The sequence below is a fragment of the Toxorhynchites rutilus genome, chromosome 3 (assembly GCF_029784135.1).
Source record: "Toxorhynchites rutilus septentrionalis strain SRP chromosome 3, ASM2978413v1, whole genome shotgun sequence".
NCBI classification, from domain to species: Eukaryota; Metazoa; Arthropoda; class Insecta; order Diptera; family Culicidae; genus Toxorhynchites; species Toxorhynchites rutilus.
Genome location: NC_073746.1, coordinates 211,249,962 through 211,267,709, shown reverse-complemented (window position 1 = coordinate 211,267,709; position 17,748 = coordinate 211,249,962). Strand labels below are relative to the sequence as shown.

The following is a 17,748-nucleotide window of genomic DNA, read 5'->3' as shown; positions in this document are numbered from 1 at the left end:
GCCACAGATAAACCATTATAATTTTTATGGCTTTTTGAATTGACAAAATAATTTACTCCCTCCGAAGATAATATGTGAAGGAATAATGCAGTTTCATATAATTTGTCGGAGTTCTTTATTCAGCACGTCACATTATTGTCATTACATCTCATTCGAACCCCTCATAAAAGCTAGGTAGATAATTCGCCTCACAAATTCCTATGATCTAAACCAACAGGACACTTCCCAGCAATTGTAGGGGATTTGGGGGGAATTTGGACCCCCTAAGGAAATCGCCTAATAATTCCAAACCAATACGGTCTAAATAAAAAAATATCACATTGCACACTGAGCTACACTTGTTTTCTCTCAATCAATAATGTTTAATCATTATATCAAGCTTCAAATTACCAAATATATCATAAAATAAAGGAGATGTTTTTTGGATATTAAAATTTGATGCGGGGTGTTTTGGACCGCCCGTGGGGTGATTTGGTCCAGTGTGTGTTTCATCGAAAAAACGTACTTTTTTCATGTAAAGTATTTTGCGATAATGTTACAATCAGTAACAGTGTTGTGGAATCGATACCAGGTGTCTTGACCAGATTCCAGACCAGAAAAATTGAATTGAGTCCATCTCGAATTCTGTATGGATCTTTTCAGTATTGTTCGAGCATTTTCAAACACTTTCGATGCTTGATCAAAGAAAATTCACCTCGCAGAAACTTGTCCATGTTTTCCACACAACATGCAAAAATTGAAATGCAATTAATTTAATTTATTGTTATCAAACTTACAGTTTCGCTTTCTGTTCGCAGGCGAACAGAACTACTGGACGATACGCGTAAAGTATGTTTAATTAGCGGGAAAAACTTTAAAACCACGATCGGAAAACTCACATTATTTGACAATCAAAGTGCTTGCTGTGTTCATGCTACCATTTCCTTCCACCTGTAGAATTTTACCAATTTTGTTTTACGTTAGGTACATACGGTTCAACAATGAAAGGAGATGACATCATAAAAAAACCCAAGTTGAGCCGTACTTTTTGAGATAAAGAGGTGGTGCAAATCACCCCGTATATCAAACTCACCCCGTGTTACCCTACATGAAATGCACCAGTATTGCAGATGATCACTCATTGGCGGCGCAGCGCGGTCAGTGTACGTGAGCAAAAGGAAACAGTAATTTATCCCACCGTCTTCTAGGGTTGTATCCGACTTCTAAAGAAGGTAGGATTTTATTAGGGGAAAGCAAACACAGCAAGGATGTTATTGTTCTCTCTTTCTTTGCACTATTTTGTCCTGAAAGTGTATTCTTGTGAATGTGAAAGGTGCGAAAGCAACAGGCGATGAGAGAATTTCGCAGAATAACATATACTCATGTACTGTTATTGCAGTTTTGATGTGTGAACGTTTGAAGTTCTTAGAATCAAACACATCGAGGTCTCTATAATGTCGCATGTTCTATGGAGCGCCGAGATTAACTGGAAGCGGCAGTGGTTTTTCTCCTAATTATTTTGATTCTATGACCTTCAGAAGGCTGAAGTGTTTGAAGTGTTGATTGCTGATCCGTTGTGAGAAATGAAACACAAAAGTCACAAAAGAGAAAGACGTGAGAAGAAACGGAGAAGGGATAAATCAAACGAGGAAGAAGTGTGTTGTAGTGATAATACGGTGTCCATCAGTCAATCAGTGTTTGTTAATGCGTTCCATTTCCTTCCCATATCGCAGGCCAAAACCGAACCGAACTCACCGCATCACCCAGGAGGTGGTGGTGACACCAACCTACAGAACGTGAGTCCCAATTTGATACAAACACACGCATCGAATGTCATCACGTCCTCGATCAAACACCAGCAACAGGTAAGTTGGAATGGAGGCATTTTCTTCGTGTTTTTTCTGGGACACGAGGTAATCGAGAAACTAAATCGTATATATTTGGGTAAGCGTGATGTGTATGACAATAATTTCGAATCCGGAATTGAATCGAGTTCTCGTTTTTCTATTCAATGCAACAAAAAACACTAAACAGAATTTTGCGATTTTTCTGTCAGTATTAAATTGAATATTTGTTACGCGCAAAAACATAATAATGCGTGAAAAAATATCTATTTTACCATAGATTATCGTATTTTTTTCTCAACGAGAGAATAAATTACTATGATTAATCTGATATCACGGTTATTTAGGTATATATTACTAAACAAACAAAAAATATATTGGTGTCAATTGGACTGTCCTCTGAATAGCCGCAACCTGTTTGTTGAACCCTTGCAGCTAACATCTTGTAAACTGCTGGGAGTTCTACATGTTTTTCATGTGGGCCGATTTCAACGATTTTTTTTTTTTTTTTTTTTTTATTTATATTATTTTTTATTTTTCATTTATATATTTTAGGCTCATTAGCATTTTAGCTGTAACAGAGCCGAATTTTAATCGTGTACATGTCACATGGTTATCATATCTATAATTAGCACATTACACAGTTGCCATTTGTCAGTATTCCTTCTATACCATTGCATATGGTACACATTTACACAGTAGCCATTTAGGCGTAAGAGTTTTCCTTCTGTTCCTCCATTATCCAGTTAGACCGGGCAGCGGAGACAGTTTTCATTGATCATTGTTGAGTTATTTATAGAACAGCAGCAGAGCAGTTGTATGGATGAATCGATCTTATTTTGACCGTGGATCGATCTCCATCGCTGATGATTGTTGTGTGGACGTAGTTATTCTGTAACAACACAAAGATGGTCAATGAGGGCCCTGAGTTTTGAACTCACGATCGATCGCTTACTAAGCGAACGCGCAACCAATGTGGCTACTGAGACCCCCGGGTTCAGTAGTTCAAAAGTTATGATTTTTTTTAGAATAGATTTTTTTGGAAAAAAAGGAAAAATGATTTTTCGTACCATCGGTTACTCTGAGAAATCATAGCTCTGAAACGAAAAAAATCGCGTCTCTAATTTTTGGATTTGTTATGCAAAAAAAAACCACAGCTTTCAAGAAAAAAAATAGCACCCTCTTATTTGAAGCAATGTAAACTATAAAAATCAAAAACAATCAATAACTATGAAAGTAAAATCCAAATTGGCCGAAGGTGTAATACTTTTCAGAAAAGACTATCTGATTGGCTTGAATTTGATATGTTGATCATCTGAATCGATTCATTTGTTCGAAAGTTATGAATTTTTGTTAAAAGTCATTTTTGGAAAAAAAAAGGGAAAACATTGATATTTCGAATCACCCTAAAACCCACCCTCATGGAAAAATAAAAAAGAAATAGTTTTGTTTCTTTTCGCAAATCATAAGACCCATTTGCGAAAAGAAACAAAACTACTTTTCACGAAATCTGAGAACCACTATATCGGTTTGGCATGGAATGGCTGTATATCTGAATCCGGAAATTTGAGTTGATGCCTCAATTCAATTTTCTAACGGTTTCTTTGTTTTGTCAGAACTTGTTCACGCTTTTTTACTTGCCGAATTTTTCTTCTTGTACGAACTTGTGCACGCAGTTTTATGAAAAATACAACAATCATACTTTGTACTGGGAGGCGATCTGGCGTAGTGGTAACATCCATACCTCTCACGCAGAGATCACGAGTTCAATTCTCACTCCCGACATTCTTCCAAAAATGGAAGTAAAAGTGACGAACCAGCCGAAATGTGTTGAAAGTCACTATAATAAAAAAAAAAATACTTTGTACTAAAGTACTAATCATTCTAAGAACAATGCAATATTTTATAACTTATTTAGTACCTTGAATGTATCAAATAAGGATTTGAATTATTGGGGGTAATAGGGGTCGATTTTCAGACCTCGTGGGCCCCCAAAATCAGTTTTAGTTTTTGTCGACCCCAAGGGGTCGATATCGACCACTTTGAGAATCCCTGATGTACATGTTATAGGTTTATGGTTTCTATAAATTGCAAATTACACAGTAGTAGCCATTTAGGCGTAATAGTATTCCTTCTGTTCATATGATCATTGTTGAGTTATTAATAGCACAACAGCGCGATGTTTTTTGCGGAGCAAAGTAGTTGTATGGATGAGTCGATCTTCATCCGACCGTGGAGCGATCTCCATCGCTGGTGATTGTTGCGTGGACGAAGTTATACAGGGTTTTCCAAATTTAAATTCCGAAAGTAAATTGAAATAAGTGCTCCCGTGGCCGAGTGGTTAGCGTCATAACTAACATGCCGGGTGTTCGGGTTCGATTCCCGTTCTGGTCGGGGGGATTTTTCGCCAAAGAAATTTCCTCCGACTTGCACTGTGATCACGCGTATTCTAGAGCTTGCCACTCAGAATGCATTCAAGGCGTGTTATTTGGCATAGAAATCTCAACTAAGTACTAATAAAAATGACGCAAGTAATACTACGTTGAGACGGCGAAGTTCCTCTAGGAACGTTAGTGCCATTGAAGAAGAAGAAGATAAAACACACATAGAATTCGAATTTCGATGAAACTTTTATTTCAAATTAAAGTTTGGTTTATGTCATTATGTGTGAAATACAACATCATTCAATTGTCCACCTAGGGCTTCCTCGCACACCTTGATCCGGAACAGGTAATTTTCGATGACTTTTCGGCACATATGGGGCGGTATCTCGGTCATAACTTCACGAATGTTGTCTTTCAAATGTTCAAGAGTTTGCGGAGAGCTGGCATAGACACGGTCTTTCGCATAACCCCACAAAAAAAAGTCTAGCGGGTTCAAATCGCATGATCTGGACGGCCAATTGGCATCACCAGAACGCGAAATTATGCGTCCCTCAAATTTCGTTCGCAATATGGCCATGTTCGGTCGTGTTGTGTGGCACGTGGCGCCGTCCTGCTGAAACCACATGTCATCCGTATCCATATCTTCAATTTGGGGCAAAAAAAAATCGGTTAACATGCGGCCATAGCGCTCACGGAAATTTTGGGTGTTCACATAGCCACTGAGCTCGAAATGTGCCTCATCGCTGAAGAAAATTTGATGCGAAAATTCAGCATTTTGCTGCTGTTGTTCGTTCACCCAATCGACGTATGCCCGACGCATTCCATGGTCACCATGCTCTAATTTTTGTACCAGTTGGACTTTATATGGATGTAGGTGCAAGTCCAAATGCAAAATTCGCCACAATGATGTGTTTGACAAGCCCAATTGCTGAGCACGCCGTGGAATCGAAACATTCGGGTTATCCTCCACACTAGCAGCAACAGCAGCAATATTTTCAGCCGAACGCACATTACGATGATGCACAGGTTTCACAATATCCGCTACGGATCCAGTTTGTTCGAATTTACGCACTACATTAGCGATTGTGTGCTCTGTAGGCCGTCCATGACGACCAAAATCCGTCCGTAATGCTCGAGAAACATTTTCCGGTTTTTCATCATTTTTATAGTATAATTTAACAAAATTAACACGTTGTGCGATGCTAAAACGATCCATATTGTAAAATGGCAGACATTCAACTAACGATATGACGCTTTGGTTGACAGCTATGTCAAACGGTTGTCAGCACAGGGCTGTATACTTTTGGAAGCCCGAAATGGAAAACCCTGTACTTTAATAACAAAAAGATGGTCAATTGAGGGCTCTGAGTATCGAACTCACGATCGATGGCTGAGTAAACGAACACGCAACCAATGTGGCTACGAAGACCCCCAAAATGAATGCCTTAGAGAGCATCATTCTAAAACGGCGATTTTTCTGCACTCTTCTTCGGTACGCGCTCACCAATTGATCAATTATCCAAATTGTAACTCAAATTATATATTTCAGCATTAGCACAAATTTTTATTTCAGTTCCATTGGCACAAGCGATCATTTCCCTAACTGTCGATGCAATTTACATTGGAATATCATAAATAGCTCGTTGAAGGATTTGCAGATGATGTTCATTTGATGATTCCAGTGATAACGTTGTTTATTGTTGAATAGTTTTAACTATTTTATTTGATAAAAACTCCATAGTGAGAGGAGTATAGCCGAAACATTTTCGACTACGGTGGTGAAAGTCGAGATACTTTTTTTTCATTGAGTTCTTGCTGTTATAGAGGCTTTAAACTCAAGTGGCTTCGTGGGCGAGGAGTTAGTGGCACATACAACATGCCGGGGGTTTGGAGTTCTGTTCTCGTTCATTAATATGCCTCTTACTATTTATTTTAATACTAAACAGTGCCTTTGAGTCATATTCTACAGATAGTAATTTTATGAAACATTTCAGAAATAAAAAAAGTTGAAAATGAGTAACTTTTGAGAGAATTGTTTTTTTTCTCCAAATTCCTTTTCGCTGTAATTTTATTTTGAACATGTCATATTGGGTCTCACCAATGGTAACGTCAAGGTGGACATATAAAAATCTTCCAAGGCACAACCGCATTGCTGAGTAGAAGTAAATGTTGTTCCTTGTGCCAATGTAAGCATTGCACTGAGTATTCATCGCGAACGTCATCGCGGCGATCTTTTTCGCAGTTGACACACACTCGGTCACCGGCGATTATGCATTTGTTCCAGCAGTACTATCACTCCACATTTCTTAACCACTTCAATCTACCTTTGGCGACGCAACAATGGGTGCGTGTGATGCGAAAAAAACATCACTCTCCACCAGACGGCATGGAAATCGACGCGGTGCGGTCACCGAACAAAATTGCTTTACTGTGTACGTTGGATCGTGAGCATGAGAGCGAGATTCTGGTCGAGTGGCGCACGACTCGGCTCACCGATGAAACCAGTTGCTTGAACTTACAAGTTCAAAGCAAAAACTCTTTCGTAAAAATAGTTCTGGAAAAAAAACTGATAAATTAATTATTTCTGCTTGGTCAATAAATCACGTTTCGACAGGAGTGCAGCATGTGCACACGCGTTGTATTTTCGTTCAGGGGGTGACAGTGAAAAAAATGCTGCCATTCCTGTTGCTGCCTTTTCTGAGTTGCATTAGGGTGACCATGGAAAAACGTTTCTTGCTCTAACTTTTGTGTTTCAAATTCTACATCAAAATTGTCTCTACGGCTTTTAGAGCTTATCACGACCACCATTTCGCGATGCAGAACTTGTCAATATCAAAATCCTACTCAAAGTTATTGATGGGTTTTTGCCCAAAAATCCATGATTTCATTTTTAATTTACTCAAACACAAAAATAACATTGAAAATATATATATTTTGAAAATATCGCATTATGAAGAGTTAAATGTGTCCTTTTAAATGCCGTCAATAAACCTTTTTTATGTTTGCCTCGGAAGGAATAACAAACAAATGAAGAGAGCCTATTTTTTGGTTAAAAATATCAATATCTTTGAGTAGCGTTGAGATATTTAAAAAATCTGCATCGCAAAATGTTTGTATTAGTAAGTTCGAAAAGTCTTTCGAAGACAGTGTGCATGTAGGATTTAAAATATAAAAGTTAGAGCAAAAAAAACAGTTTTTTTTCATGGTGATCCTAACGCAACTTGAAAAAAGCCCCATATCGGTTATTTCAAGAGATAGAAAAAAAACTTTGTTCTACAAAGATGTCTCAAATAACTGAGGCTACAATAATGTTGAACTATATTTACCACTATCTATAAAGATAAGAAAGTTATTTTTTTTATTTCATCGACAAATTTGGTCACCCTATTTTTGACAACATAAAAACGAGCGCTCTATCATATATAACAACTTTGTCAAAAACAGTTTTTGTGTAGACAATAACTGTCGAGCTCTAAATGCTAATTTCCACATAAATGCACCTCTTGGATCATTGTGCATTGGTGTGTAGTTCATCAAAATCAGTTTGCAGCAAAAATAGTTATTATGTCAGAACTATTTCATGAAAACGTAACGTTTTTTTGATTAGGGACCCTTACTGACGTAGTTTTACGTCAAAACTTGTGACCGATGATGTGATAATTTGATATTGAAAAATGAATAGAATAGAGCAGTTGGATTATCAATGCCAATCAGTTTTTGTTGGAATTGTTCTATCCTTGTAAAATATGGAAGATACTAAACTCGACTGAATTCCTAAGCATTATTTGTGGGGAATGAAACACCTTTATTATTGAAAGCATAATTGTAATATCGAATAAACAGGAGGTATTCGTACTAATTGATTGTTCTTGTTCTATTGTACACAGTCTAATTCACCTCAGTTCCAGTCGTCACAGCAGCTACAGGCACAACAGCTGCAAGCACAACAGCACACACCAAGCCTGGTTGTGTCGGTACCCCTATCTACAGCTACAGTACCTGGAGTTAATCTACCGACGAATAACAGCAGTAGTAGCAGCGCCACTGTAAATAATGCGTCCAACACAGGTGGCAGCAGCAACAGCACTCCAAACATTGTGTCACCAGGCCAGGTACCCTCAGGATCAAGTTTATACCAACAGCTGACGCAAAGAACGGGGGAGCAATTAATGGTAATAAAGACAATTGAGTAATTAATAATATAATCTATCATACAAATATCTTCCAATTTCAGAGTGCATCCACCAATCGTTCGAGTCCAGTGATACAGCTTCAATCGAGTGCCACAAATCACGTTATTCAGAGTTCGACTCACTCTATACTCGAGCGACAATCGCCCTCAATGCGGTCATCACCTGCCATCATAACCAGCGCTGGTACGCAACAGCAGCAGCAATCGCTGCAGCATTCTCATCATCAATACATGCCGGCCGGAGTCGAGCTCAACACGAACAGTATGTCGGCTAGCTTGGCCGCACTGCAAAGCGCTTCTCCCGTACCAATGAGTACCATACAAAGCACTTCGTCATCGCCGATTACTCCAGGTGGCGACGGAGGTCTGAAAATTACCTACGAAAAGCAGACTTCTAACACGCGGATAGCGGCACTCCTCGAGCAAGAGGCTACAGGTAGAAGGTCCAGGTGCGTAGGCAAAATTTTTGAGCGTTTTTTACCCGTTGTTTGGTACAGCATTTGCCCGTAGTTTTTGCTATTGTAAATAGCTTGAAATTTGACAAGAAATCAGCGGTGAATCGGTTGCTACATTGAAATAAATTATCAAACGACATTTTTTAGAGGCGAATGAACTGCAAAGTTTAAAGCCTCTTAAAAACAAAGAAAGAAAGAAACGACATCACACACCCAACTATAGCTGCTGCTTTCTCGCCAAAAACATTGAATGCTTCTTAAATTATCCCTAAATTCAGTTCGTCCATAGTTGTACCATTCGGTAGTAACCAAAATAATGCAATACAACCAGTAATTCGCACACCCAATATTATACACAGATCACAATCAAGAGAACGTAGTGGTGGTAACGGAAGCGGAAACGGTGGCAAGACGCGAACATCCAAGAAACGCTCACTGCAGCAACAACAGCAGCAGCGCTCATCGCCGTTGACAAATTCGGGGTCCTCATCTTCTTCCTCTTCTTCTGTGAACAATACAGTTTATGCTAGCGAACCCACTACCACTAGTCGTAGCTCGACGCCTATACATAGTCATACTACCAGTAGTCACTCGAACGCTAGTAACAACACCCAGCTTAATTCGAATTCTAACAATAATAGTAATAATACTAGTCATACTAACTCGATCAATGGTAATAGTAGTAATAGCTCGCTGACAACCTCCGGCGGATCAACCATCATCAGACCGTCGATGCAATCTAACCCAGACAAATTTCCTCAAGCTAAACCACCCTCTGTTACTGCTGCTGCTACTGCTACAAATATTAACGCTCCCAACACTTCGTCTGTCACTACTCCCATTGTCACTCCTGCTGCCTCCGGTACGCACGTGATTGAGGTGACCGGAATAGTCTCTACAGGCACCAATAACAATCAATCGAGTGCCGGTGGCAATTCTGTAAGTGGTAACAGCAACAACAGCAGCCACTTTGGCGGTAACACCAATAGTAGTAGTTTGAATACTGGCACCGGCACTGACCATGGTCACGGTACTTCCAATAGCAATAACACAAATAGTAACAGTAACAACGCCCTGGTCGTCATGCACACCAGCAAGAAGCTAAGATCATCGCAACCATCGGTTGAAATACCCTCGCCATCTACTTCCAGAACGCCGGACAATAGTTTTGGTTCAAATTCCTCATTTAGTGGAGGCGGCGGCGGCGGCGGTGGGGGAGGACTCAAATTCTCCTATGAAGCGCAACCAACAACCAATCCCGCAATGATCGGGGCGACATCAACCATTATAACGCACCAACCCATGGTGAAAGAATCGCCGCCAAGCTCACCGGGTTCAGATTCGGGGATGGTTCGCAGTAACAAACGCAACCGGAAGCTGTCGACCAATTCAAATACTCAAAGTGGTGCACCCGATGCGAAGGAGAGCAAACTGTTCCAAAACGGGGTTGTGCACGCGACCCATATGCTGGGCAATCAACTGAACCCGAGCAGTAGTGTGGCGCAGAAAATGTCCGACCAGTTGACGATGGAGATGGAAACCCATGCGTTTGTGGTCGAAACCGGACCGCAACTTGTTGGACCACCGTTTCCTGGAAAGGTGCAAGCGGTAAGTGAATAACTTTGAATTAATCAATGATCATCATACATTAGGTTGATTTAAAAGTTCGCGTTGTGGAAATGGAAAAACAAATCTCTGATTTGACAAAATCTCAAATTCTAACACAAATTATGGCTCAATACACTAACCAGCGATCATACAATTCGGGTATACTATCTCTAAAGTGATTTCCTGGTCGTCAACATAGCTATTTATTGCTTTAATTCGTCAAAATCCACATTCAAAACAACTGGTATGGGAAGGTGCATTTTTGTGGTGATATACATGGTGTTAGGTAGCTGACCCGAAATGTTTCAGGAGGCGATAAAGATGAGAGTCATATCTCAACTACGACAGAGTAGTTGAACTTGGCTCAGCCCAATTTTTCGTTTAAACTGACTCAAATTCAAAAAGTATTTTTTGTACATGAAAACATTACGGATCAAAACGGGAGGGGTTGTTTACCTGAAGCATGACAAAGAAAGGTTGATCACAAGCGTCTGCATTTCTGTAATCTCCCAATAATTTCAGTGGTATTCAGTTGATACAAGTACTTCATTCTAGGATAAACGTTTTACGTATAGAAAAGACGAATCGTTCGTAACGTGAAATGTCATATCGAATGAAGTTCATAAACCGTGTCCAAGCGTGTTGTTTACAAACTTCGAGGTGGCTACAGAGTAGTTTTGATATACCCACCTCAGGATATACTTCTAAGCGCCTTGATTAGCACAAAGGCTAAAACGCCATAATTGGAGGCGACATACATATATCCAAGCCAAATTTTGGTTATATATGATGCGTATAACTGTCATATACATGCAAAACTGGAGGTTAGATACGAATATGCCACATTATATTTGTATATAGAACCATGTATAATGATATATGATACTAAAGGGTGTGTCACATCAAATTGCATCACGGAAAAAACGCTGTAGAAATTAAATTTTTAGGAATTATATCTTCAGCTTTCGCTTATAATCAGATAAGAGTGTATAGATCACGTTGGCTATGCTTCACTGTAAATTTTTCGTAAATTTGGAAAAATGTCGAACGAAAAAGAGCGTCGTGAATTAATCCTGCGCACTCATTTCGAGAATCCGGAGTTGTCACATCGGGACATCGGTAAGATGCTGGGAATCGTCCAATCCACGGTCAACGGAGTACTAAAACGATACTTCGAGAACCTAACCATCGACCGGAAGGTGAAGAACGGCAAAAATGGATTCTCCGTCAGTGAAAAAGATCACAAGCGCGTATTTAAGCAGTTTAGACGTGATCCGAGAAGTTCGGTCCGGGATGTCGCCAATAAGCTGAATTTGTCAAGTTCATTCGTCCAGCGGATCAAGCAGCGGGAGGGCCTGCGTACATACAAGGTTCAGAAGGCTCCTAACCGCGACGAATGGCAAAACATGGTGGGGAAGACGCGAGCCCGGAAACTGTACACCGAAATGCTGACGAAGCCGCATTGCCTGGTAATGGACGACGAAACCTACGTCAAAGCGGACTTTCGTCAGCTGCCGGGCCTGTTATTCTTCTCCGCAGAGGACAAATTCAGCGTTCCGGAGGAGATTCGCAAGCAGAAACTATCCAAGTTTGCCAAAAAGTACATGGTGTGGCAAGCGATCTGCTCTTGCGGAAAGCGGAGCGCCCCCTTCGTGATGACCGGCACGGTAAACGGGCAGGTTTACCTTAAGGAGTGCCTACAGAAGCGCTTACTACCACTATTGAAGCAGCACGAGAGCCCGACCATCTTCTGGCCGGATCTCGCTTCGTGCCACTATTCAAAGGACGTGTTGGAGTGGTACGAAGCCAACGGGGTCACCTTCGCGCCAAAGGAAATGAACCCGCCCAACGCGCCGGAGCTTCGCCCAATAGAGAAATATTGGGCGATTATGAAGCAGGCTCTCCGGAAGAACCCAAAAGTTGTCAAATCGGAGGCGGACTTCAAGAGAAAATGGATTTCTGTTCAAAAAAAACTACAACCTGACGTTGTACAGAACCTTATGGATGGGGTAAAGAGGAAGGTGCGAGCATACGGGCTTGGGCTCGAAGTATGAATAAAAACAATATGCCAAAAGTTGTTTAATAGTTTTTATTTTACTGTCTAAAATTTTCAAAAGGATCGGTCTACTGGGCCAATTTCTACAGCGTTTTTTCTGTGATGCAATTTGATGTGACACACCCTTTAGTCACACTGATATGCGATTTGACCTGACAATGTGATTTAAAATGAATAAAATGTACGTATATAGCCGCACATCTCAATATTAGGATGATTGTTATGCCGATATATGACTTGATCTATCAATATATTGAAAATGGTTTTTTGCATTTTTTACGATTTCAGATACACATGATGCAACTTTTGATTGATGATTCATACGATTGTAATTTAATACGAATTTATATGCGACTTAGCCTGTGTAAAAGTTAGACGAATTCATGTTTGTTGGGGTCGCGTTGAAATACACCAAAATACTTGGACGATATCGATGAAACACAACAGAAACTTTGTCCACAATTTTAGCCAATTGTCTTGCATTTTCGTCTGTGCCAGTGCTAAACATATCCTTTCTAAAACCAGAAATTTGAAGTAGTTCACGTCGCGAACTATCGCTCAGCGAATATTAAATCGTAGAACTAGCGCATATACCCCATATTTTGGGTGGTGACTAGCATACACATTTAAAAATGGAGGCGATATACATACATGGCAAATGCTTGCGAATTAGTTTGGATAAATATACTGTTTATATTTACATGTTATACCATTATCGGCATACGAATATACGATTTATTACAGGCATAGGGGAAAAAAATGTCGGAAATATTTGTGAGTTTATAATTATATTTAAAACCTCACGAATCGAATTTTCTATTTATGAGAACATTCATGCTTGCAGAAATAGAAACTATACTATTGCAATAAGTTACGTCATTCCTGGTTTTCGATTTCGCTTATTTAAGGTGAAGGTGGAAGGAAGCCACAAATGGCCGCCACAATGGCGCTCGTTTCTTTCATCTCCCTCCCTCATCCCTCGCCTGAAAATCAACAATTCTGCGAAAGAGTGTGAAGAAAATGATTGTTTTCGCACACTTCCTATCAAGTAAAATCAACCAAAACTCTAATCGATTACTCACAATATATTAAATTTTCATCTGCCGTCGAACTGTATAGTAAAAAACGTCGGAAAACTCGAGGTAGTGCTCTGAAAGTTAAATTTTCAATTTTCCGCAATGGTTTTATTTGTATTGGTGAAAGCATTGTTATTTTTTCGAGACTGATGCTAGACAACATCATCGAAACAGCTATAAAAACCACTCAATAAAATGTTCTACCTGAGTCATAGCATTTCATGTCATGAAAATCAATAGAATAAAATTGTTTTGATATCAATACAATTATTATGTTTACGTTTAATGGGTCTATTATGTAAGTTTTAGCATTTTAATATTGGATCAGGAAATTGTATTGCAGAGCTCGGAACACTGCCACGGTAGCCTATGCTTTCAAAAATAGTAAACGGAAAAGTATTACATTCAATCAAAATGTCTCGGCCAACGAAGAGAAGGGCTAAGGCTCTCCAACGTGAATATGTGAAAACAATACGATCAACGAAGGATAATATTAAGGAATTATCAACTTCCGCATAGTAAGGAAGAACTTGTTAATACCAAAAGAGCCCCAATTCGCATGTGTTATAAATTTGCTCATGTTACGCTCGCGTATAATCAAAATTTTACTTCATATGCAAATACACCTTCTATGTTTATTTATATTTGCAATTGTTCATACATTTAACATCAGTATTGAATTGTTATTTTTGACGTAGGACTACGTCTTTCATTTCTATACCAGGATGTAAAATCAAAGATTCGAAAACGAAAGCGTTACGCCGGAGACCGAGATTTTGAGCGTTAATAGCTCCTAAACAACTGGACGAAATGGTATGATAAACACTTCATTCGAAAGATAAAATGTTTACGCGTTTTATACTTGTTACTTTCTGATCCAAAAACTTGTTTCAATAGTCTTAAAATTGCTTTCAAAACAGGCTATTGAAATCACCAATCGGTATATAAGCGAGCGCCGCTCGGAAATCCACTCAATTCAAATTGAACAGCGATTGGAGCATGTTGTCGCTGTTGTGGTGAAGCTTTTCGTTTATTATGAAAGCGGGGATGAACGGTGTCACCAAGAGCCTGTTTGTGCATACTAGGCCAGAAGGGAATCCATCAGGAGGAGAGTGATGCCACAAACGGTTCCCCGGGAAAATCTCGAAGCAGCCGCTACACACACACACACATACACGCGCGGTATTCTTTCCGTTTGGATGCCATTCAGCATCGAGAAAGATCTGGAACATAATCTGCCAGTTCCTCTGGAATTTAAAAATACATTCATGTGAAAGAGTTTATTTGAATGTTTTCTATCCATGTAACACTGTGACCAAATATGTTTCAATCAAATGCTATTAACAGATGGTTATCGAGTTAGCATTAACCACTGGTGGGCTTCCAGTATCGAGGAAAATGTGGAAATATCTAATCGTTACTGAAAATAATCTGCCAGTTCCTCTGGAAATTTAAAAATACATTCATGTGAAAGAGTTTATTTGAATGTTTTCTATCCATGTAACACTGTGACCAAATATGTTTCAATCAAGTGCTATTAACAGATGGTTATCGAGTTAGCATAAACCACTGGTGGGCTTCCAGTATCGAGGAAAATGTGGAAATATCTAATCGTTACTGAAAATAATCTGCCAGTTCCTCTGGGAATTTTAAATTACATTCATGTGAAAGAGTTTATTTTAATGTTTTCTATCCATGTAACACTGTGACCAAATACATTTCGTTTTGTGATTTTTCAAGCAATCGCAATTAACAGGATAGCTTTTGAAGATTATTCTTCTCCATCAGTAGGATATTTCCGTATCCAATATTGTATGCGCCCACAATCGATTATTGCTCAGTCGCCGAATGTTCCGAGCTCAGAGAGTTCATTCCCCTCTAGTTTGCCTTCCAAATTGCCATCGTAAACCACGCCTTCTCTCGATTCAATCACGCACAAAAAGCATACTTAAGCGATATTCTGGTGGTGAGGTGCATTCATTTTTCGTGAGGACATCGACAAGACAACATCGTTGCTGAGGGTGCTGGTTGGCGAAGGATCGAGATCTGCCCTGAAACGCAAGCAGTTTGTTTGAAACTGTTAGGGACCACAGAGAAGCCGATCCTTCAGGAGAAGAGAAGGTGACCATCGAAGTAGCCGCTACACACACACATACACGCACGGAATTCTTTCCGTTTGGATGCCATTCAGCATCGAGAAAGATCCGGAGAATAATCTGCCAGTTCCTCTGGGAATTTAAAAATACATTCATGTGAAAGAGTTTATTTGAATGTTTTCTATCCATGTAACACTGTGACCAAATATGTTTCAATCAAATGCTATTAACAGATGGTTATCGAGTTAGCATAAACCACTGGTGAGCTTCCAGTATCGAGGAAAATGTGGAAATATCTAATCGTTACTGAAAATAATCTGCCAGTTCATATGGGAATTTAAAAATACATTCATGTGAAAGAGTTTATTTGAATGTTTTCTATCCATGTAACACTGTGACCAAATATTTTTCAATCAAGTGCTATTAACATATGGTTATCGCATATGGTTACTGGTGGGCTTCCAATATCGAGGAAAATGTGGAAATATCTAATCGTTACTGAAAATAATCTGCCAGTTCCTCTGGGAATTAAAAATTACATTCATGTGAAAAAGATGACCAAATACATTTGGTTTTGTGATTTTTCAATCAATCGCAATTAACAGGATAGCTTCTGAAGATTATTCTTCCCCATCAGTAGGATATTTCCGTACCCAATATTGGAGGCATAAAACCTTGTGCCTCCAACGTAACACTCTCGTTTTCGAAGTCCCCCAAATATTCATTCATTCAGAATGAATTCAGATTCAACTTCCAACAAATGATCTCTAAATCAACGATAGTCCTACGTCACCCTTGCGGTTATACCATAGATATAACCCACTTCCTGTTTTTTTCAAATGTATTCTAAGACTCGTGTCAATGAAGCGCCACACAGTCTGATAAGTAAATTGATCTATTACGAAGATCAAAACAAACGAAACAAATTACTCTTCTCTCACAAACACTATTGCCCCATTTTTACACGTGGTTTTAACCTATACTACTACAAAGGCTTGCTTCCACCTTCACCTTAAAATTCATTTCCACTTTCGAACGAAGATCAATTTCGTTAGCGCAAACATCAAATGGACTAACAACGCTTGTCAATATGTATGGTTGAAATATGTGTATTTTTTTATGGGACCCTCTCTCCATTCCAGAGGAGGGAGGGGTGTCATACCATCTACCATCATACAAACATTTCTCGTACCCAAAAACCATCATATCTCAAATTTGGCTCCATTTGCTTGATTAGTTCTCGAGTTATACAAAAGTTTGTATTTCATTATTGGCTAGTAGGACTATCGTCATACGTATGTACGATTCATTACAGACAAATTAAAAAAAAAACGGCGGAAAATATTCGTGAGGTTACAATTATTTTTTATAACCTCAAAAATCGCTATTTGTATATTTGAGTATATTCATGCTTGTGGGAATAGAAAATGGTCAATTTTTATTGGGAGGGGAATATAATTTTTAGAATGAGTGGTGGGGATGATTAAGAAAATTGCTCCGATGGGATTCGACCTCCGGTTGTTTGGGTTATCAAACAGCGGCTATCTCGCACGACTACTGAAGTATAATGCTGGAGCAGTCAAAACTTGTACATATGATATGAAAGAAAAGCAATCGGATACGTCATTCCTGGTTGTCGATTTCTTTTTTTAACTGCGTTTTAAGGGAAAGGAAGCCATCCAAATCAATCAAATCGGATGCACAGTTTCATTTATTTGGAATGATAATCCAGAAAGTTCAAAGGTCTCAATTGTAAAGAATTTTTGTTCATGTGTTTGAGAACAATTTACTCTCTCGATGGATTCAGAGCGTAGTTTTACACAATTGGATACCATTTGTTAACCAACTTGGCAACCTTGCAAAGCCAAATAAACCGGGGCTCTGGTAACCCTATCCCAACCAACACAAATTGAGCGTAGGCAGCATAAAGCAGGGCTCGCGCTCAGGGGGCTCACGTCTTGTTTACTTTTGGAGTCATATATGTTCTATATTTGATTACGTTGGATAGTTTCCTATGGCAAGCGATGTTTGGATGTTATGATTTCTATGCTCATGATT

General features: G+C 39.2%; 1 protein-coding gene across 9 annotated transcripts in view; it reads left to right on the top strand.

Moving 5' to 3' along the window:
* Positions 1-17,748, top strand: part of LOC129780522 (protein AF-10) — a 39,865-nt gene that overhangs the window by 14,087 nt on the left and 8,030 nt on the right. For 7 of the 9 annotated variants that reach the window (XM_055788864.1, XM_055788862.1, XM_055788866.1 and 4 more), the window contains 4 exons: positions 1,713-1,844; positions 8,095-8,379; positions 8,442-8,848; positions 9,214-10,462. In XM_055788864.1, the coding sequence (XP_055644839.1) occupies positions 1,713-1,844; positions 8,095-8,379; positions 8,442-8,848; positions 9,214-10,462 (2,073 nt within the window). The remainder of the gene's footprint in view (positions 1-1,712; positions 1,845-8,094; positions 8,380-8,441; positions 8,849-9,213; positions 10,463-17,748) is intronic. The other 2 variants (XM_055788869.1, XM_055788870.1) reach the window with 2 other exon arrangements.